Source organism: Zalophus californianus, chromosome 4, assembly GCF_009762305.2.
Source record: "Zalophus californianus isolate mZalCal1 chromosome 4, mZalCal1.pri.v2, whole genome shotgun sequence".
Classification (NCBI taxonomy): Eukaryota; Metazoa; Chordata; class Mammalia; order Carnivora; family Otariidae; genus Zalophus; species Zalophus californianus.
This window is the reverse complement of record NC_045598.1, coordinates 55,801-78,276: the sequence shown is the minus strand read 5'-3', so window position 1 is coordinate 78,276 and position 22,476 is coordinate 55,801. Positions and strand designations below refer to the sequence as shown.

The window sequence follows — 22,476 nt, the reverse complement described above, 5'->3', positions numbered from 1 at the left end:
GATGGAAACCAGCACCGTGGGGGCTGTCTACTGCTGCGCCCCACAGTGTTGGGTTAGCTACATCAAGCCTGTGAGAGAAGCTGGTCTGGAGTGGGACTCTGCCCCGACCTCTTTCGCCCGACGGCAGGATGTGGAAAGCCTCTCAAGGAGCAGTCCCAGTCCCAGACAGGGCTAGCAGGCACGGCCGTGGCCAGTGTGGCATGACGTGCCTCCTCTGTCATTCTGTGGCTTGTCTGCAGGTTCTCAGGATGCAGGGTCCCCGTGCCTGGGTTCAGGTTTGGGTCCCCAGGCTGTGTGCACCTGTCTGTACTGCCACCCCCAGAAAGTTCTGAAAACGCTTTTCCTCTTACGTCACATTTTCCTTTTAAAAATTCTTTGCGTTTTTGCATCCAAATCCAAAACGCAAGTAAGCTGTGGGGTGGGTCAGCACCGTCAGCTGCTGGCACTGGAGGACGTAGGGGTCAGGGTGGCGCACCCACCAGTTCAGCACGGAGGCTGGGGGGGTTCTGCAGGGCCTGGGAGCAGAGCCACAGTTCCATTCTCTTGCTTGGGCGAGGCTCGGCCAGCATGGGGGTGCCCCCCCCCATAGGGGGAGGGGGCCGTGGTTGGGGACAGGGGCTGCTCCCCAGAGGTGAGCTCCCGCTCTGGGGCCCGCAGCGTTGGTGGCTGCAGCGGCAGAGCCACAGGGAAGCTGGCCATGTAGAAGACTCGGCCTAGGCGCTTGGCCACCTGTGGAGAGATGGGCCCGGCTGGGGGGCTGCTGCACCGTCGGCTTACAGCCACAAAGAGCCTCAGTGCTGACCTGCCGTCATCCGGGGACTCCTGCCCCCAGCTGGCACTCACCTGGGCCCGGATCTTGAGAGCAGGCCCTAGCTTCAGCCCCATGGTGGTCAGGAGGTGCTCCTCGGTCAGCAGGGGCAAGGTCTCCCCATCGATCCCCTGTTCTCTGAATACCTGGGGGGGGGCGGGGCGGATGTCAGGGCCTGAGTGCTGGGACCAGTGCCTGCCCACCCTGCTGGGTCCCTCCAGCCCCCCAAGGGCTGAGTGCCTGGGGCTGCCTCCTGGCTTTCGAGAGAGCAGGGCTCAGAGAAGCTGTTGGTATAGTTTGCTGGAAAAACTTGGAAACGAAAGGAAGATCTTTGTGTCGAGCATATGCCTATGTTGGAGGCAGAAGCGCTGACATGGCCAAGGGCCCTGGGGACGGGGTGGGGGTGGGCATGCAACAGCACCCTTCTCCCTCCCCACACACTGTTAGTGAGGAGGGGAGGTTTGGGGTGGGAAGAGGCACTGGGGAATGAACTCAGAACCATCTCAGGAAGGTGTGTGACCACCCCGCCCCCTCACCGGTGCATATTCTCCGCAGCCGGACAGGCCCCCCACAAAGCTGCAGACATCGTCCACTGTCCACTTGCTGAGGTCCTCGGGGGCTGTGGCCGCCTCCCCATCCATGAAGAGCCCCCCCATGGTGCCTGGGTTAGGGGGGTGGGGTTACTAGGACTATGGCCAGCGCTTTCCTATTCTCCCACCCATGTCTGTTGAACTGGCCCCAATTGTTCAGAGAAGATGGATTGATGACTAAAAGGGATTTTTTTTTCTCCCCATGGACCCCCTCCCTAAGACCCAGGGTGGTGGTGGGGACTGGGTTTCCTTCCACCCCATGGAGGGCTCTAAAGCATGGAGGGGGGATGCCCACCTGTGTGAAAGTAGGGGCTGACGGCGTAGGGTAAGCCCAGGGGCAGTGGAGGGGGCAGCATGGACCCTGAGACAAGCCCCTTCCCCTCAGGGCTGGCCCCTCCAGTTGGGGCTTGGCCCAAGTTGGGGCCCTGGCCCCCAGCAGCCACCATCTCAGGGTCCTCGCCTTCTGAATCCTTGGGGGGTTCATCCTCAGAGCCATCTTGTGCCCAGAACCCAGCCCCTGTGGTCTCCTTGGACTCACTGGAGTGGGCTGAGGCAGGGCTGGGGCCCCCCTTCCGAAGGGCTCGGCGGACAGGCTCCCGGGGAGGGGTGGGGGGGCCGGGGCCGGGGCCTGGGGGTCCCTGGGGGGGCAGGGCCAGCAGCGGCGCGGAGCTGTGTCTCAGCACCAGCATGGCCCCGCGCCGCTGCAACTCTTCGGCGCCCTCCGACGGGCGCAGGGCGGCTTCGGGCGCCAGCAGCTGAGGCCGGTGCGCGCTCTCCAGCTCCTTCTGACGCAGCAGCTCTGCAGACATCTCCAGCCTGGACCGGGAAAAGCAGACGGTAGGGTGGGTCATGTAGCTCGACAGTGCCACCTGGTCCTCACCGGTCGCCATCGCACTTACCGGGCCAGGTTCTGCTTCCGCAGGAGCTCCTGCTGCCTGGCCAGCATCTCCGCCTGGGCAGGGGGCAGGAACCCGTAACCTGGTGGGAAGGGGACAGACCACGAGGCCAGGTGGCCGAGTGGTCTAGGGCCACCCAAGCCCACCTGGTCTGTCCTTGGCTTCGACGGGGCCGGGATGGGTAGTCGGGGCACACTCGGGGACACGGGGTCCGTCACCGGCAAACCCATTTGCGCCCACACCGACGGCCTCGCGGCGTGCTCACTCACAGCCCCTTAGGACACAAAGAGCTCGCACACCCCGCCCACTCCTCACCTGGGGTCTGGCAAAGAGCCGAGGGCACCCCCAAAAAGGGGGGCCTGAGGTGAGGGCCCAGGGCGATGTGCGGGGCATTCTGGGGTGACAGCAAGGGGGGCGGCTGCGACAGCTCCCTGTGAACGACAGGGCCGTTAGCAGTCCGCGCCGCAGGCCCCGGCCTAGTCCCCGCGCGCCCCCTCCTTTCCCGTAACTACCCCGCGCCCCCACCCTCACCCCCTTCCCTCCGGCCGCCGCCTCTACTAATTGCCGGCCCCGCGGGCGGTCGATGCGGCTGCTCGTTACGACTCCGGGTCGTGCGCCGCCCCCGCCCCCGGCTGGCGGCGCCAATTAATCTCGGCGGCGGCGCGGAGGCGCTGACCCGGCGGGCGGCGGCGACTGCAGCGGTAATTACCGCACGGGGCGCGCCCGGCCCCCGCCTCCCCGCCTGCGGTGGACCCTGTGCGGCTGGGGGATGGGGGGCGCAATTAGCTGCAATCCTGGAGGCGGGGGAGGCAGCTGCAAATAGCGCTCGGGGGAGGAGGGCGGGAGGCGCGGCGTTGTTGGGGGCGGGGGGACGTACCCTGGCGCCCGGCCCCTTACAGCCCGCCTAGCTCGCTCACCCCTTGGCTTCTGCCGGTGGACCAGTGGGGCGCGGGCGTAGCGGGGGCAGGGTGCTGGTGGGGGGTGGGGGGTGGGGTGTGTGTGTGTGTGTGTCAGGGTTTCCAGACCTCGCACTGCTCCCCTCTTCTGCCTTCTGCCCCCCTCCACACCCCCCTCGCCACAGACTCCCCCAATCTGCCTCCAGCCCCTCACCTACCTGTTGGGGGAGCAAAGCCCTCAGCTGTCTCTGGGGCACCTGGATTCAGCGAGTCCCACAGTCGCTCAACAGAAACGGCAGTCACCCTTAACACCCTGCCCAGAGGGGTGGTCACCCCCACACATTCTACTCCAGGAGTGTTCTGGGCCTCTGACCAGCTCAGCGGGTGTCAGGACCTTTCTGCAGACCATGAACCTAGGGCCAGCACAATGCCTGGCACACTCTGTACCGACACGGCAGCGTGTGGCTGCGAAGGGGGCAAAGAGTGTGCACACTGAAGGCAGGTGGCAAGGTAAGGAGATGCAGGCTGTGGACGGGACCTGCAGAAACCAGGTACTAGGTTTCTGATAGGCCCACCCCAGCTTTGTATCCAAGAAATGAGCATAGAGAAGATGGGGGCCTCTCTGATGTGGGCACCCCAGTACCTCTCTGAGAAGGATGGGGTGCCAGCTGGCATGGTGCCCTCTCGGTGCTGAGCCAGGCCCTGCTTTCGACGCTGACCTGCCGTGGATGAAGGCAGGTGGACTTCCAGGCCACTGGGGCTCCTCACAGCTGCTGCCGCCACCTCCTGCCGGACCCTCAGGAGATCTGGGAGTTGGGGGGGGGGTTGGTCAGTAGTGACCAGAGGCCAGGCTACCCCAGGTCTCTCACTACCCCAACCCTGCTGAGTGAAGGACACCAAGGAGACCAGAAGCCAATGAGAGCACATCCTTACAGTGACCTTGCTGGTTGGTCATGGGGACAGAAAAATGAACAGAAGGCCACAGGACAGGGGAGACTCAAATCATTACAGTGCAGCTAGCTTTATATGGTGTTAGGAATGGGGGTTGGGAGGCACCCACCTGTATTGGGAGAGGGGCCGGTAAGCATTTGAAAGGGTATGGGGATTTCAGTAACTCAAACGCAGTGGGGAGGGAGGGAAAGGCTCTGAAGGCAGGGGATTCTGTGGTGCAAATGTTGATGTTGAAAGGAGTTCAGAGGTTCTGGAGAGCAGGGCTGCAGATGGGGTTATGCAAAGACCCAAGAGTGAGGGCGCAGGCCTGCTCCTGGAGGAGTGGGAATGGGTTTCCAACCCTGTACTGACAATGCCCAGGTGACCCCCTTCTAGGGAACACGCAGTGCACGCTCAAGGCGCCTATCACTCTGCTCCCCATCCGAGTCCCCATCCTGCCTGGGGCCGGGCCTCTGGGTCCCCCACCCCCGCAGCCCCCCATTTGTGTAGGCTCCGCCGCCACCGCCTCCTGTTTATAAATTAATTACCCGAAAAGCGGAGGTGGGCCCTGCCCGGGCCGGGTGCCAGCCCGCAGAGCCCAGCCGGCGCGGCCGCCTGCATCGATCCCAGCGGGGCCCCTCGCCCCCGCGCCCGCCCGGCGGCCTCGGTTATTTACAGTCGGCTCCGTGGCGGGGGCGGCGGCGCAGGGCCATGATTGACAGCCCGGCTCCCGGCGCTGCTCCCCGGTGGCCGGCGCCCCCTCCCTGGCGCAGGCCAGCGGAGCAGGCCCCAGGCAGGGCAGGGAAAGCAATTAAAAAGGAAGATTTTTAAATTATTAACATTTGGTGAATTATTCAGGCTCTCGGTGCCTGACTGCCCTGGGGGACAGTGCCTTGTGTAAGGAGAAGAAATCCTGCCCCCTTTCCCAGCACTCCTCACGCACCTCCAGCCTGAAAAGCCAAGCTAGGGGCAGCACCGCATGCTGGGGTCTGCCAGGCTAGGGTGCAGCTGGTCAGGGTGCCAGATGGTGGGTCGGTGAGGTGTGTCCGTGAGAGGCAGGAAGGACAGATGGACAGAGCACAGGGTGGGGAGCTGGGTGGGGCAGGGACTGTGCCTCCAGCGGGGGCTTCTGAGCACCCCTGAGGTAGGTCCTGGTGGCCACATCCTAACTGCTACCCACCCTCCCTTCTGGATGTTCTGGCCCGACCGCTCCCCTCCTCTTGGCCCTCCAACGTAGAGCTGACTCCAGGTGAGGTGTCGGCACAGTCCCACACACCACCCTGATGGCAGCTTACAGGACTACAGATCAGCGGACAATGAGACGCTGCGTGTACTGGAGAGGGGTGGGTGGGCCTGGCTCGGTCCCCACCTTCCACTCTCACTGGGGCTCACCCCAGACTGTTTCCTCATCTGTGAAATGACAGTGATTGCAGGTCACAAGTGAGGGGTGGCCCTGCTGGAGAGTCTGTGGGAGATGGGGGGGTGGACTGTCGAGATATGCCTGTGGGGGAACCCCGGATCTACCCAAACAAGTGGGTGCCTGGGCAGAGGGGGGAGGAGAGTCACCCCTCAGTGCCCCCCACAAGGGGCTACAGATCCGCATCCAAACCCAGTCTTGGCCAAAGATCCAGAGCCTCTTTCCAGGGTGGGCAGAGGTCTCCAGGGACAGCAAGAGCCCAGCACACACGGGTAGACACTTGGTAAGGGATGGTGCCATAGGGTGGGGGCACATACCGTGGCTGGGGAGGCCCAGGTGGTAGAGACGCTGGGGGTCCTCAAAGGTGCTGGCCTCACTCAGGGCAGACACAAGCCGGCGGTAGTGATCCTCAGGGGCCATGCTGGGCCCTAGTTCTGGCAGCAACAGAGTCTCTGTGTTGGGGTGAGCATAAAGTAAGGGGATTCTCCTTCAGATGCTGCCACAGGAGAGGCAGGACCTCCCCTCTTAGAACCTGCTGCTGGGCTGGTTCTGCCCTGCATGGGGTCTGAGTGATCCCCCTCCCTCCTCTGTGGCTTGTCCCTCCACCTCCAAGTTGAGCTCCCACCTTGGGGTGACTTGCTTCGTGCCTTTTTCTCCAATGGGCAGTCACTGCTGATGTGGGGGGAGCGGCCTAGCCTCTTGCCCAACAGGTCACCTGTTGGGGGAGGGTAAAGTGAGCCTCATCATGCATCTCCGGGCTTGGAGGGGATGGAGGCTGGGAGGGCCAGGGGCAGAGAGGGACCCAGCCCAGGCTTCCATCCTAGCCAGGCCCTGCTCAGCCCAGAACCTAATCCATCATTGCTCAGGTGCCCTTGGGTCCTGACCAAGTCAAAGCCTTTTCCAGTCTAGGGTCCCAGGCCTTCAGCCAGAGGATATCTTGCCAGGGTTTGGATAGGTCAAGGGACAGTTCTGATCCTGGACTTTGGGGTATGTGTGTAGGTCATGGGAGATTTGTGGTAGCAGTCTCAGGTGGCAACTCAGGACTCCACAGGCACCCTGCTGCCCCTATCCAGCCAGACTGGTCTGCTGTGAAATTAACGGGCCCTCCTGATCATTCTGCTGAAGAGAAACTGAAGGCTTTGGTTTAGCCTGGAAGTTACCTTCCCTCCCAGGGGTGAGGACCCTAGGCTCTATCCACTCAGGGAAATCGCTAGGCAGCAGGCCCCCAAGGACACCTTGAAGCCCTCAAGGTCAGGCACACCTGCCACATCCACTCCTGGGGACCTCCACCTAGGCCACACTCCTCACTGCCCTTAGAAGGCCTGAGCCAGCACCCCGGCCTTGCCTGTCACACAACTGCCCACCTGCCCTCTGGGCTCTGAGCTCTTGAGGGCTCCCCTGAACAGTTTCGTCTGCTGTACACAGCCTGGCCATAGTGTGTGTGTGTGTGTGTGTGTGTGTGTGTGTGTGTGTGTGTGTGTGTGCGTGTGCGTGTGTGTGTGTGCGCGCGCGCGCACGCGCGCGTGTGTGTGTAAGGGGGGCACAGCCCCACCCCTCTCTGAAGACCTCTCTCGGGTCCTACATCCAAATTATACTCATCTGTCTCCCCAAATCAGCCCCTCTCCACCCCAGCCCCTGATCCTTCCTTCCTGAGCTCAAGGCCTGGGATGGGATGTCTGATGAACAGCTCAGCAGATGTCCTGTTCTCCCGGGCCCACCACAGTGCTGGCCTCCAGGCCAGAGCCCATGTTCTGGCCCCCTCTCCACCCTGAGGAGGCTGCCTGGGTGGGTGGGGTGAGGGCTACCCCCTCTGTGAACCAGGCCTGCCATGACACCTCAGCAAGGCAGGCTTCCCAGAAGCCTAATTCCCAGAGCCTAATTCCTTTCTCTTATTCCCTTAATCTGTCATTTTTATCAGGCCGGGGAAGTGCAGCAGCAGCAAGAGGCCGATCAATCTCCACTTTACAGCTGACAGAATGGTGCTAATAAGTTATTGATCTCAGCCACCTCGCTGCCACCTCGGCAGCCCAACCCTAGGCCTTGCCCCGGGAGGGACGAGGTCCTTACTGCTTGGCTGAAGGGTCCCTACCTCAGTGACCTGGCAGGACAGAGAGGGGCACAACCAGCATGAGGGCTCCTTGAGGAAGCCAAAGCTGGTTCCCAACACCTTTGGGGCATCAGGGCCCAGCTGGTAGGAGAGCCACGACATCCAGCTGTGCCAGCCCTGGAGGTGGATTTGGGCTGGGTCCACACCTGCTGCCCATGCCCCATGCTGCACACACCCCTTTTAGGTTTAGGAAATAACCCAGCACTCCCACTTCCCTGAGTCCCATTCCCATTTTCCACAGTGGAAACTCCCCCTCCCCTTCTTACGGGGGGGGGGGGGGTGCTTCTGGAGGTAGAAGGAGGGCCCACAGTGAGACCCAGCCCACTGGCGGCAGTAAGGTGTTGCCATGGCGATCTGGGCGTTCACTAGTCCCTGATAAGGGCCCTGTTCACTCATAGACACATACACACGGCCCTAAGACACCGGCATGGACCCAGGTTGGGTCCCTCACAGTCCTCCATGGCCCTTCCTGTCCAGGATCCATTCCTGTGGGAATAGGACTGACCCGTGGCTCCTGGGGAAGCAAGAGAAGGTGATGGCAGGCAAATGTCCCCACCCAAGGGCCGACAGGAGCAAGTGGAAGCCAATGGGGGACAACAGCCCCAAGGAGAGAGCAAACTCCCACAAAACCTGGACATAGTGCACACACGTGACAGTTCATGCAGAGTACCTGTGACCCCTGGCGTGCCTGCACGCCCGCCCTGCACCTCAGCATAAAGTGAGAGTGAGCACACAGGTGTGTGGCATGGTGACACCCAGACGCAGAGTGTGAGCTGGGTGCCTGGGCCGTGCCAAGGCCCGAAGCACACAACCCTAGTAGGGAGCGGGGCGCACATGCCTGCTTTCACACATGCACACTCGTGCCCGTGTACTGTGAGGTCTCCATGTGTGCGGGCAGCAGGGGGAGGGCCTGCTGGCTCAGAATATCTCAATCACTGTGGGTCTCCTGTGGCTCCGCCCGATCGATGGAGCAATTAGATTTTATCAGCTGCCTGCTCAGCAGCCTCCAACAAGGCTCCAGAAGCAGCCCCCTCACACCCACCCCACAAAGGCCTTCCCAGGCACAGGCACGCCTGGGGGCACTAGTGGAGATGACCATCTCCCGGCCAGCTTTTCTGAGAGCTGTAGCCACTGCTGGAAACTTCCCTGCCCTGGGTCCATTGGACTGCAAGGGGCCCCTGCCAGGTCGTTTGACCTCTCTTCTTTCAGTCAAAGCTCAGTCATGCCCCATTCTCTGCAGCAAAGCCTCATGGCCAAGTCCCCTCTGGCCTGTTCCTCGGGGGGAGGGCCTGGGTCCCCCAGCGGCCCCCTCCTCCTGAGCTCCTGCTACCTCCAGGAGCTGTTGCTCTGAGATGACCTCAGGAGCTACTGGGCCAGCACTCTCCTGCCCCACCCCCGCAGAGGTCCAGGCTCCAGCCCCCCATCTCTTAGGCAATGGACCCCTTTCCTCCAGGAGCCTGTGCTCCATGGGGTTGATGGGCACTCTCATGCATGCAGAACGTGTCCCTGCCCTCAAGTGAGCCATTCAGGATGTGCATTTCTGAGCCTGCGTGAGGCCTGCCCGTCCCTGACTGTCCTCCTTGCTTCTGCTCCTATGGGAAGGGGGTGGCAGTGGCCTTGACCGCTCCAAGCCCACCCCAGAAGCAGCCATGGTGGAGCCGCTGCCTCTGCCTCCCGTCTCCCTGGCTGGCCGGGATTAACACAATTACCATCACATGGAGCCCCAGGGGACAGCCAGCCTTGCCACCTCCCGCCTCCGCTGGCCTCCCTGGCTGCCAGCCAAGGCTGCTGGAGGTGGCGGCATCCAGAGCTGCTGAGCAGAGACGCCGGCGGCGGGGCGGGGGGGGGGGGGGGGGGGGGGGGGAGGGGCGGTGGTGGTGGCAGGGCAGGCTGTCCTCAGGCTGAGCTGCAGTGGCCCTGGCAGCCGTGTTCTCTCCCCCCAGCTCCTCACCTGAGGCTCCCAGGCCTATCTCCACACCACCTCTCTGGAATTCACAGCGGCTCTGATGCTCTGGCATAACGAGGTGGCGGCTTCGATGGACACTGGATATGAGGGTGGGCAGGTCACTGTCCTGGCTGCAGCAAGCAAGACAATGAAGGTGAGACCCCCAAAGGCTGTGTGCCCAGCCCTGGGCACAGCAAGTACCCGACTAAGCTCGAGTGTGGGCATGCGTAGTGCCAGACAGCAAGTGTGCCATGCCTCCTGCCCACCTCTGTGTGTGGTCTGTGACAGCACATATGCAGGCATCCCCATAGCAGGGCCCAGGGGAAACATCTAGTGGGTGTGACCTACCTAGGTCTCACCCAGGACCACTAGGACCTGCCAGGCTTCTGCCTGGCATGGGGCCTTACACTCAGGCCCCACCGCAGCTCCCAGGGAGGGTGTGTGCAGGGCACGGGAACCCAGCTCAGTCTTGCCATGCTCTCCCCATAGTGACCAGAGCAATCGCCTGACAAGGGGGTGTCTGCTCATGAGGAACAGTGACCAGAGAGGACTCACACTGTCGCACATGCATCTAGCGCTTACTCCTATGTTAGCTGCTTCATTAAGAAAATCGCATGCACTCTTTCAGCTAAAGCTTGCAACCACGCACAGACTCTCAATTTCTTCAAATAAGGAAACCAAGGTTCAGACCGAAGTCCTGTAGCTTGAGATGTGTGCACACACAGGCACACATGTACGCTCTCAAAAGGACTGGGAAGAACACGCATCTACACACGCACACAGGCGCGCAGACACACAACATGAATGGGGGTCTGGTCCCCCCCCCCACCGTGTGCTCATGACACTCTGCTCTCCCCAGGCCCCCAGCTAAGAACCTCAGCCGCCAGGCATGTGTGGGCCTGGAAAAAACATGTCTTTAACTCTTTTGTTCCCTTATTTCTCTTTCTGCTAATGCAGCTCAACCCTACACCAGAGTGCCAGAGAAAGGGTGGAGTGAGAAAATGTCAGTGTGACCGTGTGTGAACGGCCCCCCAGCTGCTCCTGGTGTTCTTAGCATAGAGAAGAGTCACCTGCCACCTTACAGATGCCGCCTGGAGCAGCAGGAAGTCAAGACAGAAGAGAGGAGCCGGGAGGGCCCTGGGCACCCCACCCTCCCCAATACCCTTGCTCCCTGGCCCACCTGTAATAGAGCAGCCTCCCAGCTGGGCCGCTGCAAGGGGGCCTCCACGGAGTGACCTGGGAACCGACCCTAAACCTCATTAAATAGCCCCCAGCCCCCCTGGCCTGGGCGGCTGGAGCAGGCTAATCCAGGCTGGCCCCTAAGCAGATCAGTTTCAGCCCCAAAGACTCCAGGGCTGGGATCTAGAGCCTTCTGGGAGACCCAGATGCGGGTTCTCTCCCCACCCCCACCCCCTCTCCCAGGAGGAGAGAAGGTGCCCCCCCATGCAAAGAGGAGGGGAGGTGGGGTGGGAGTAAGTACTTTATGGGATTAATTGGCAGCCATTCTCATCCCTCTATCATCCTCATCAATGCGAGGGTGTCGAGGAGAGAAGTGCTGTCCTCAGCACTAGGGAGGGGATGGGGGGGTGGCTAGAGGCTGCCTCTGAGTTCTCCCCTGAGGGGATCCAATTCTGGTGTCCCCAGGACTCCTACAGGAAGTGGATCACCCCGGAAACTGAGTAGGTGAGGAAAGGCCTCATCAGTTTGTTCCCCATGAACCCTTAGACCAGCACCCACACAGGGACCTGGGACTATACCCCCCGGCTCACCACCACCACCATGGCCATCAGCTCTTTCACTCAGCGGTCAGTCATTCAGGCACTCAGGTTGTGCTGTGGCACCACGGAGCTGAGGCCTGGTGGGAATCAGGTCACCACTGCCCACCACACCCTTGCTCTGCTCTCTGCCTGGGGGGTTCACCCCACAGGCCCCAAGACAGCCTGGCCTGGCTCTGGAAAACATGTTCTGGTCACTCACTGAACAAATTATGCCAGGTTTTACATAAAAAACTACAAAGAAACACCAGGCTGAAAACGCATAAACTCTGCATTTGGCATCCCAAGTATGAGGTTCTCACAGCCCTGAAAACAGGGTCTGCACCGTGCTGTGCATGAGGGACCAAGCCCACGAGGGTTCTTGGGAGGCTCTCTGTAGCACCATGGGGTGGGGCTGTGTATCAGGAGGTGAGGAGGAGAGCTTGAGTGACAGAAGGGGCTGCAGGGAGGAGGGTGTGTGCTCGGAGGTTGAGGGAGAAGGGTCTGGCCCCTCCGACCCCAACTCTCCCTGAGGGGCACCCTGGGCTCCTCCGAGCTCCCTCAGCCGACTCTCATACTGTCCAGTGTTTGCCCATATCCTGGCCAGCTCAGGGGCCCCAGGAGGGCAGGGACCACATCTCCAGCCAGCTGCCTGGGGTGCATGGGTGCTGAAGCAGGAGCTCCAAGCAGGCAAGTGGGCCAATGGATGGAACTCATGGACAGATGGAGGGACAGACAGGTGAAGGCCAATGGATGGAGGAAGAGGGACAAACAGAAAGTGAGAGATGCTGACAGATGGACAGACAGGCACTACTGAATGGATGGACACAGCGACAGAAAGGGTGGGAATAACAGAGATAAATGGCTAAAGAACAGACAGGGGACTAGAGATGCAGGAGGGACAGGGCCCAAAGGATCCAGAAAGAGACAAGCCAGGCTGTCTGCCTGCTGCAGCCTCCTGGCCCTGATGCCGAGGCGCCGCATCAGCAGGTGGGGGGCAGATAGGCTGTAAGTCCTCTTGGCTATGCTACACCCCTGCCCCCAAACGGCAGTCTCCTCTCTGGTAAAATCCAGAAAGTCATCCCAGACACCCCTAGGGCCGGTGTAGGACCGAAGGAGCCCACATGCACTTGGACTTGGCCCCTTACTGGGGTCTCCCTCCGTCTGGACACCTGGGACCTTCTCTCACTTTACAAGGCCAGGGGTGGGCGAGGCAAGGGCTACCGGAGGCAGGAGGAGTCATTCCAGGAGGAACCTCCCTTGGGTTCGCTATAAGCTTCACTGACAAATGCGTCCTGTAGCTTCCCAAGCAAAAGGCTCATAAAATGTCATCAATGTTCATAACGGCTCATAAAAATGATCAGTTGAGCAGGCAACTTCAAAATGAGGTAGAAATAAGTTTAAAGATGTTTTCACTGTAATTCGGCTCTAGGACCCAGATATTTTCAGAGATGTAAATAATAACACATATGGCACAGAGCCAGGCTGGGAGTGGGGAAGACAAGCTCCCCCCTTGGGGGGCTGGCCCCTCAGCTTTGGCTGAGGAAGCGGGGCTGTGCTGGAAGCCCTGTGGTAAGACGTGACCCCACTGACCGGAAGCCACAGCCTGGGCTCCATGCACAGCCTGAGCATCCTTTGCTCATCTGGAATCTAGAACTTGGGTCTCCCCAGGGCCCTCCCAACTTCCTCATCAGGTCCCCTCATTTTTATCTCCTTGCTATGTCTTGGGTCCGCCACCCCCCTGCCTTCCATCATGCGTCCACAGCCTGAACCACTGCAGACTGGAGCAAACCTCCAACCTCCAACCTCCAAACCTTCTGGCCTCCAGAAGGACCCCATCAAAACACACACTCTGTCACCCCTCTGCTCAAGAACTTCGGGTGGCTCCTCACTGCCTGGAGCACCGTGTCCTACAGGCTCAGCACCCAGAGTCCTTTAGCATTCAGTTGGACCAGACCTGCCAGCCCCCCACACCCCCACACCCCCTTCCCTTGTTCTTGCAGACATCCTCTTTCCCTAGTGAACGCCTCTGCACCCTGAGACCCCACGCACACATCACCATTCTCATCTGCAGGTGGGTCTTCGGGAGGGTGGGAGGGAGAGGTCGTGGCCTCATCTTTGGGCAGATCGACTCAAATGGCCAGTCCCATGTGGGAGGGTTAGGCTGCCCAGAACCCACACCTGTGCTGCTGTCAGGACCTGGGCACAAACTGACCGACAGACAGACCACAGAAGAGGGAGGGGAGGAAAGGAGGGAGGCTGGAAAGATTTAGAAGCAGACCCGGGGGAAATGGAGCAACAGGGCTCCATCCTGCCCACGCACGGTGTGTGGGGATAAGCCCGGACCCTACCTGCAGGACGTCTCTCGGAAGGAGATGTTCACGTCCCAGTGGGTGTGGACTCTGCAAGGAAAGAAGCGGAGGGTCAAAGTGGCCTCCAAGATCTGGTACCTGAACAGCAGGGTGTGTGTATGGCATAGCCCTCATCTGCCCCAGAGCGCTGGCCCCAAGGGAACTGGGTTGGCTCAGATTTGTCTCCAGTGCTATCTGGTACCAGCTCAACCAGCCAGTGGCTGCCACCAGGATAGAACCGTGGGGCAGGAGCCAAGTCCTGGTCTCACCAGACAAAGGAATCGGGAAGGACAGAATTGAGGCTGCCACACCTCTCCTTCTTATTGCAGTGAACCCAGAAGAGCTGCCACATTGTGCTAGGGTGGGGGAGCTACAGCCTCTTCTGCCCAACAGCCGTGCAACTGAACCAAACTCCTAGTTGCTAGAGCTGCTCCAGCCAGGCTGGAACAGGTCAGGGAGCAAGCCCCGTGGCCACTACCGGCACCAATGGTCCAGTGTCAGCCCAGGTGGGTGCAGCTTCCTGGGTCCCAGCTGCTACCAGTCTGCCTCCTGAAAGCGACCACTGCACATTGTAGGTAGGAGGGATGCCAAAACGAGAGGTCAGGTGAGGAAAGAGCTCTGCCCTGCGCCTGTCCCCTCACTCACAGCAGTGTTCCCAGAAAGACCCTCCGGCTGAGGGATGGCGGTTGGAAGACTGTGTGGGTGTGTCACCTTAGCAAGCGTGGGTATGAGGGCTGGGAAGGGGGGTGTTGGGGCTTGGGAGGGTTATTTTAGGGTAGGAGAAGTTGGAACACGTTGAAAGACTAGGTGGGAAGAGAAAAGGCCTAGAAACTCTGGGGTGAGTAACATGTGCTGGATGGACAGACACAAATGGACAGACGACAGACAGATGGAGGTGTGAGGAGGTGAGTGGACAGTGGAAGGTGTCTCTGCCAGGAGATGAGATGGTGGGAAGCCAGGAAGAGTGGCCCCAGGCCTGGAAGGGACAGTGGGTAGCCAGGAAAGCTGCCGCCCGCCCAGGAGAATGAGCATGAGAGTTTCAGGGCTGCTCCCGGGGAGGCGGCTGCTCAGCTCCTTTCTCTCTGCCTGGCTGTTGTGGTATCAGGCCCTCCCTTCCTGGGTCTCCCTGACTGCCCTCCTCCCAGAGCCCCTGGCCCTTCCTAGAGCCCCCTTCCTTCCCCACACGGAACCTCGTCGACCCCCTCCCTCCAAGTGGGGGCAGGGTAGGCTCTCATTACGGTCTTGTGGCGTCAGCAGTTCAGGCTGTTTCAGCTTCGGCAGATACCAAGACATGACAAGCTAAACCTGGGCCCTGTTCCCAGGGCAGACGGCCCTCACCCTGGCCTGGCCTTCAGCTACCTGGAGACACCAGTCTTGATGTCCCGACCAGAGCCCGTGTGCCTCCCCTGACCGTGGTCCCCAGGAAAAGTACCTTCTCTTCATGATACGGACATGTGGGGTGTCCTCCTGTTTCAAGCCTGGTCGCCGCCCACAGGCTGGGCCACTCCCATCACTGTCACCATCACTGGGCGAGAAGCTGGGGGTCAGCTCCTTCTTTAGGACCCGTGCAGTGGGGAGGGCAACTGTCCTCTTGTCAGCCAGCCGCCCCCGGTTCTGGGCAGGGAGGGAAGAGAGGAAGGTTAGGCCGAGCCAGGACCCTCAGGCTCCTGGGAGGTGTGCACTCCAGGCCCAACCCTCCGGCAGCGTGCAGGTGATGGAAGCCCTCAGAGCAGCTGCTAAGATCAAATAGGCACCATCACTGGCCCCGCTACAGGGCTTCTAGCCCGCAGGACAGGCCCGAGGGTCCACATGGGTCCCAGTGGCTGGAGGTGAAGACAAGAGCAGAAATATGAGGCCTGGGTCTGCCACCCTGGAGGGGGGTGGAGTGAAGGGCTGTAGGCCCTGGCCAGGCTCCTGGTGACACTGCCTTGTCCAGACCCCGCACTCCAGCCTGAGTGTGGGGATGCCCACCTAGAGGCAGACCCCAGCTTTCCCAGCCCCAGGGAGCCCCGAGGGGCCATGTGTGCACAACACAGCATGTCTTCTGCCCCGTGTTCAACGTTCAGTTACCTCTGTGCTTGTGTCTGAGGGACCATCCCACATAGCTCCTGCGTGAACCCCCAACCAACGCCAAGTCCTGTCTTCCCTTCTGCTAGTGCCATGCAGGGTCCAGTTCCGGGTGGTTTGGAGCCTGCGTCTGGGGCCTGATCCTGCTAACCCCCTTGCAAACTGCAGGCCGGGGGTTCACAGACCACTTGCTGGGGAGCCCTTACCAACCTAGACCCTTTGTCCCATGGGCCCCGAGTGGGTCAGAAACAGAGGTTCTCTTTCTTCCACAACACCTCCTTCTCCCCTCCCTACACCCATGTTGTGAGTATGTGGAGCTCATGTGTGTGCTGTGTGCTGGGAGATCAGAGCAGGAAGGCATGTCCTGTGCACAGACATGGAGGGTACTCCACGCTGAGCTTGTTCGTGCTCAGAGCACATGCACACACCATACAAGGTCACTATACACCACGGCTCCCTACAGTGTCCTTAGGTCCTGCTGCCCCAGTGAAAGAAGAAAAGTTACAGATTATTTTCGGGTGGGCAGGAAACTTATTCTTATTTAATAAAGGGTTGCTGTTTCAGGGAGGTGGCAGGGACCTTGGGATTATCTAATTCTTTCTCATCTCTCCAGTCACCTGGGGACCCTCGGACACCCTCTTTCCTGTTGCAAGGACAATGCCATCATACCCACAAGCTTGAGGAAAGTGTGGAGGAGGGTCTCGCCTCACCCTGGACCCGTGTCATCCTGGACCTAAAGGACTGCTATGCAGCCACCATCGTCCTGCCCTCCAGAATAAGGGTCCTTCCCTTCAGACCCAGCCTACCCCAGCTCCAGATTTGGGCAGTGGCCCCAAAAGGGCCAGGGAGCCCTAGTCTTCTCCCCTCACTGGGTCTGGGGACCAAAAGTACCCCCCTCTCCAGGTCCCCCCCTGCGAGCCACAGTCTCCCCCATACTTGTCCTTATGAATCCACTTGGGACACCCTCTATATTCCTCTCTGCAACATACTCAGTGAGATACACCAGACAGCACTGGGGCCGAGTGGGGTGGGGTGGGGCGATGGAGTCTGAGAGTAGGCCTGAGAGATGAAATGGCCTGCTTTGTGGCCCCTTCTGCGACCCTGGCCTTGGCCCTGTGCTCTAACAGCAATAGCAGAGAGTGGGTGAGGCTGCAGGTGTGATGGCCTGTCTGGTCCCTGTGCCCCTCTGTGCCAGCTAGCGGGCTCCAAGGGGAGTGTTTTCAACAACCCCTGGCCTGTCTGAAGTGTGCACTGCTGGGAAGTCCCACTCAGGTCTGCCCTTCTCTAGCCTGTGGCCCAAGCACCAGGACCTCCTCTCCTGTCTTTCTGTTTTAATTAAACTATTCTCTTAAGAAGAAAAGGAAGTGCATTTCCCTCTGCTTCTCATCTGTAGGACGAGGAGAGGAAAATGAGAGCAGTAAGACTGCCACTTGGGATGAGGCCAGACGAGCTATGCTGGCCTGCGGTGGCTCTTGGAGGTGCTCCTGTGGGAGGGGAGCTGAGGACGAGGGACCGGGATGGGCAGCCCTGACCCCGACCAAGGACAGGGAGCATACTTTCCTCCTATGCACACGCAAGACCTCAGCCACTCACCCCTGCTCAGCAGCACACAGATTTTAAAACTCTGTGACAAACCTCTGCTGCTAGTCAGCCATTGGCTCCTCAGAACGCAAGGATGGGTACAGGAAAGCCATCTTGCATGGCTGCATGATCCCTGCACCACCCTTGCATACCCACATTGTGCCCCTGGGGTATCTGTGACTGCGAGGTGTGTACGTACCTTCGGGCCTGGCTGTGGGGGATGGAGGAAGACAATCTCTATGTCGCAAAAGTGGGGGGTGGAAAGACAAGGGGGTCTGTGTGGCTCCTTCCTAAGGGAAGGGTACGGGCCTGGGCCTGGGAGGGACCAGGTTCATGAGAGGCAGGCCCAGGCCTGAGCATCCCTCATGCAGGGCAGGGACCCGGGAGCCCCAGACAGGTAGGCAGTCCAAGGCTGTGGCCTCATCCCTGCCAGACCTCCCCACCCCTCCCCAATCCAAGCAATGTCCTGGGGAAACTGATACTGGGCTCACGCCATCTGTACCCCACACTCCTGTGAGAGACCTCTGGAAGGGTGGGTTAAGATAGGCTGGGCCCCTCCAGCCCGAACAGAAACCCCAGGCTAGCCTTGAGGGTGCCCAGAAGACTCTTCTGTACTAGCGGCTGAAAAGGTGCGTTAAGTGGAGCAGGAGCTCAGCTTCTTGCCCCAGGCAGGTACCGTAGCAGCGGGTCAGAGGTGGGCTGCCTGTGCACACACACTCTGATGACGAGCCCATGGCAGACAGGTGTGTGGGGTAGGTACACAGGAGAGGCATGGCTGTATCCCCGTTCCCCTGTCCAACTTGTGTGTCTGATCTGGTGTCTGTATTCACAGGTGTGTCTGTGGCTTCCCAGCCTGCCCAGGTTACCCGCCTCCAGGGTCCACGAGGAAACCAAAACATCCCTTCCTCCTTCCTACTTCCAGTCCAAAGTAAAGAAGCTGAAGGCGGTGTCTTGGGTCCTCTCTCACCCCTTCCTGTGTGAGGGTGTTGACGATGCCAGGGATAGCAGCACAATCCCAACCACCACCAGGAGCCAGGGCCCTAATTGGCTCTCCCCTAGCAGCTCAAAATTGGTTCCTCTCAAGATGCAATTTCTTCTTCAGATCAGTCCTCCAACTATTGCTGCCTGGAGGACATATCATGTGGAAGACAGTGCTTCAGAGGCAGGCCCAGCACCCCAATCTCTGCTGCTCCCCTAGGCCAAAGAGGGGGTCAATATACGTCTACACTGGGTTGGGGGCCCTACATCAGCCTCCAACTCCAGTTCTTGACACCAAAGGCCCACACTGCTCAGATTCTGCCCCCAACTGGGTTGTATCCTGAGACTCTCCTGGACATTGAGGGCCTTGCCCAGCAGGGTTGTAGCTCTCGGCATACCAGAGACACATGTTACTCACATCCAAGCTGTGACCACCCCAGGATGTACATCCAGGCCAGACAACAGTGTCACATCCCAGAACAAGTGTTACCTTAGGACCAGCCCCTCTCCCAAGCCAGGCCAGCTGACACAGTGACACCCCCACCCCCACCCAAGACCTGTGACAGGGCAGGGTCCCCAGGCCACAGGTGGATGGCACTGTCCAGGGAGGAGACCTTTACAGCCCAGGCTGTCCCCAAGACCTGAGAAGCAGCAGCTCCACGGCTCCCAAGGAGAGGCTCCCAGATAGACAATGGTCAGGTCCTGCATCCAAAGAGGAGAGGGCTGCCCCAGGATTCCCACCCAAAGCAAAGTCTCCCCTATTTGCCCCGGGGGGCTCACTCCTGCACCCCGGCAGGGTTGAGGTTAGGACTCTGGATCCCAGAAAACAAGCACAGCTCCACAGGGGAGAAGGAAGACCCAAAGCCCCAACTTTTCTCCCACATCTCACCACCGGGGAGGATATTCGACAGCCCGGACAGTCGCAGATCGGAGGGTGCACCTGCAGAATCCCCTTGGACATAAGCGTCTTCAGACTTTTTCCTGTGAGGAGAGCCGAGGCAGGACCGGTGAGAGAGCAGGGACGGGGCACAGGTAGAGCCGGCACACGCGGGCGCGCTTTCGGGGCGCAGTAAGCTGCAAGGCCGGTTCCCCCTCCTGGCACGTGTATGAACATCCAACTTCCGAACCCGCTACCTGGCCCTGCCGTCCACCACACCCTCGCGGACGCCGCGGAGATCTGCAGAGCTCAGAAACTCAAGATCCCGGCAAGGGCCCTCCCCTGACCAAGGGCGGCCTCCTCCCCGCCCCCTGCGTCCCTCCTCCCGCTCTCTACCCTCTCTCCAAGCCGGTCTGGGGAAACTGGGAACAGGGTTCACGAAGGTCGAGCCTGCGCGCGGGTGAGCGGCGCCGCCGGGACCGGGGCTGTGCCTGAGCCCGCAGCGGGAAGAGGCCGACCACAGCGGAGCCGCGAGCCCCAAAGCCCAGCGCGACTGGGTCCCTAACTTTCTAAAGATTCCTCCACCCCCGCCCCTGTCGCTCACTGCGCTTCCCCCGCTTGCCTGTTCGGGCGCCCTCACAACGCGCCCTCGGAGCCAGACTCCTGAATGCTCCAAGCAGGCTGCTCCCAGCCCCGCCGCAGTTCCAGCTCCGCGCGCGCCCCCGCCCCGACGCGCGCCCCCGCGGCCCCCACCTGCCTACGACACCCCTACACCTTCTTTCCTTCCAGCAACTCGCACTCGCACCCCGGCCGCCCGTGTGCCCCTCTACTCCCGCTAGAACCTGGTGCCTCCCCGACCCGGGAGGGAAGTTGTGTCCCGCCCAGCCGGCCTTCCGCAGTCTCCCGAGTTCCCCTAAACTTCCCCTGGGCCATATGGCCCAGGAATCCCGCAAAGACCTTCCGAGTGGCAGGAGGGGCCAGCTCGTGTGCAGCCGGGAGCCCAGAGCACCGCGGCTGAAGCTGGGGTGACGGTGGAGGCCGAGAGCGCTCTGCTCGGGTCCACCAAGGCGACCGTGCTGGGGGCGGTGCGGGGTGGGGGGGGGGAGTGTCCCTGCGGCAGCCCCAGAGTCGCAGCGCCCTCTCTGGGCGGAGATGGAGTCTCCCAGGTGGCAGAATGAGGGGGTCCGGACCCAGGGGTCCTCGGGGAGCAGAGGGGAGGGACCGTAGCGGCCTGCGCCCCCACCGCGGCCGCACCTTTGTGGCGGATGCTGCGCTTCCAGTCCTTGGCCGTCTCTCGGCCGCTGACGAACTGGAACTCGTTGGGTGTGAGCCACTCCCCGCGGTGGCGGATGGACGGACCCTTGCTGCCTTGGCAGAGTTTGCGCACGTAGAGCAGCGCGCGGTTGGCGCCGCACTCCACCTCGATGCACGGCTCGCCGTTGTCCAGCAGCGGCTGGAAATCCGGTGCTGCGGCCGCAGTGGCTGAGAAGCGCTCGAGGGCCAGAGGGTCCCGGGGCAGGTGGAGGTGCGGGGCGGCCTCGTGCAGGCTCAGGTAGGCGCGCGGGGAGCCGAGTGGTGGAGCCAACAGCGCCTCGTAGCCGGCAGTCGCGGCGGGTAGAGAGGCGGCCGGGGGCAGGGCGGCCGCAGCTGGCAGTGGTGTCAGGTAGCCTGGGAGCGGCGGCAGTGGTAGTGCGGCCAGGGTCGGATGGAAGGTGGCCAGAGCCAGGGCCAGGTCTTCGCGGCCTGGGAGCTCCTTCTTGACCGCTGGCATGACGGGCCGGTGGCCTTGTAGCCTGGCTCTCCGCCGCCGGCGCAACTTGTTCGGGCCTGGGCTGGAGTTGGGTCTCGAGGGCTGGGGGCCCAGGAGGCTCCCGGCCGCGCGCCCGCCCTACCCGCTACTGCGCCCCGGCACCTGCAGCCGCGCCGCCCGCCGGGCCACCACGGACCGCTTCTCGGTCGGCTGCCGGGGCCTTGGCTGCCCGAGACATGGTGCTGCGGGAGCTGCTATCGATCCCTTATCGACCTGCCGAGCGCCGCAGCCCCGGGGCCCCAGGGCTCCACAGGGCCCTGGGCCACCTGCGCCCGCGCCCCCTGGGGCGGCCCCGCTCGCTGGTCCGCCAGCAGGGCCCAGCCGGGCAGTGGAGTCCAGAAGTCTCCGGCCCTGCGCCCCGCCCCGCCCGGGGGTCCCAGGCCCCAGCCCCGCCTCGCCGCCCCGCCGCCCCGCCGCCCCGGCCGCGCACCCGCGTACACTGGCGCGCGCCCGCCCGGCAGGGACTTGGGAGACTCCCGCCGCCGCCGCCTCCGCCGCCGCCGCCGCCGCCGCCACAACTTGGCCCATTTAAACGGCCCCGGCTCGGCGGGCGGGCGGGCGCGGGCTCCAGCAGGGGGTGCGTGACGGCCGACTGGGCTCCCACGGCTGGCGGCGGGGGCGGTGGGACGGGGCTGCACCCCTGCCCCATTTCCGAGCGCGCGAGGGTGTGGGAAGGAGCGTATGCTAGCGAGAAACTGCGCGCACGGACCGCTCCATTGTTGAGGGAGTCATTGGGCGCAGCTGGGAGTCCCCGACTACACGTGGGGAGGGGGCGGGCCCAGGACCGAGAGTGGGCTCCTGGCGCAGGAGGGGTCTGTGATTAGGAGCGGCCCGCTGGCCTGGCGGTCCTGGGTAGGAGCGTTTTCACAGCGGCCGGGGGCGGTGGGCGTCAGTGTCGGGCGTGGGTGGTCTCCTCTGCATCTGCAGGGTGTGAGGCTGTGGGTTTGTGGTGTGTGGCCTCTGCAAATGCGTTCGGGAGGTTTCGTGTTCTGTGAACACAACAACGACGACGATTCTGTCAATTATTGCCGCCTTATTACTCTGCACTTTACACGCCTTAGTTCACTTGATCATCTCAATATGAGTTTTTCTCATTATTCTCATCTTACAGATGAGGAGGGTGAGACCCAGAGAGGTGAAGTAACTCTCCTGATGTCATACAGCTGTTTTAAATCCAGGCTCTCGGACTCCAGGACAAACAATATCTGAGCCCTGCCGTGGGGCAGGAAGGTGGGCTAGACGCAGTCTGGTTGAGGGATGGAGGATGTGGGGAGGAAGAGGGGCCGATGAGCGCAAGATTGCACACTTGAGCACATTTCTGTTCCCTAGTAGGAGCCAGTCTGGGGAAGAGGAACCTCTCTACATCCATGTCCACTTTGGTGCCTTGAGGAAGCAGGTCAGCCTTGGCCCAGTCCAGGCATGAGGGTGGCTTGTCCCTTGGTGTTCAACCCCCATCTCCCTGCAGGCCA

The 22,476-nt window shown here is 61.5% G+C and overlaps 1 protein-coding gene across 9 annotated transcripts; it reads right to left on the bottom strand.

Annotated features, from left to right (window-relative positions):
• Window positions 1–105: 105 nt before the first annotated feature.
• SAMD11 (sterile alpha motif domain containing 11) lies at window positions 106–21,358 on the bottom strand. Of its 9 annotated transcripts, none has more exons than XM_027619752.2 (15): window positions 20,452–21,358; window positions 19,210–19,301; window positions 15,127–15,308; window positions 13,695–13,745; window positions 9,596–9,720; window positions 8,051–8,158; window positions 6,163–6,252; window positions 5,855–5,989; window positions 3,834–3,996; window positions 2,610–2,725; window positions 2,298–2,376; window positions 1,694–2,214; window positions 1,345–1,469; window positions 844–954; window positions 106–729 (listed from the first exon to the last, which is right to left on the bottom strand). In XM_027619752.2, exons 1-15 carry the CDS (start codon window positions 20,966–20,968, stop codon window positions 484–486), a joined length of 2,661 nt encoding a protein of 886 aa, XP_027475553.1. In that variant the 5' UTR covers window positions 20,969–21,358; the 3' UTR covers window positions 106–483. The 9 variants fall into 9 exon arrangements, with proteins under 9 accessions (XP_027475553.1, XP_027475584.1, XP_027475578.1 ...); XM_027619783.2 differs by having other exon boundaries at window positions 1,937–2,214; XM_027619777.2 differs by having other exon boundaries at window positions 1,937–2,214; window positions 2,298–2,350.
• Window positions 21,359–22,476: the final 1,118 nt, after the last annotated feature.

Bases quoted from the DNA above. Each gene is read 5' to 3' on its own strand.
- SAMD11 (XM_027619727.2), bottom strand. From the start codon at position 20,968: ATGCCAGCGGTCAAGAAGGAGCTCCCAGGCCGCGAAGACCTGGCCCTG. The intron at 6,253-8,050 runs GTATGTGTCTAT...CTCCCCCAACAG, and splicing joins CCGGTGTCTTAGGGCCGTGT to GTGACCTGTTGGGCAAGAGG. The intron at 2,377-2,609 runs GTGAGGAGTGGG...CCTTCCCACCAG, and splicing joins GGCTCTTTGCCAGACCCCAG to GTTACGGGTTCCTGCCCCCT.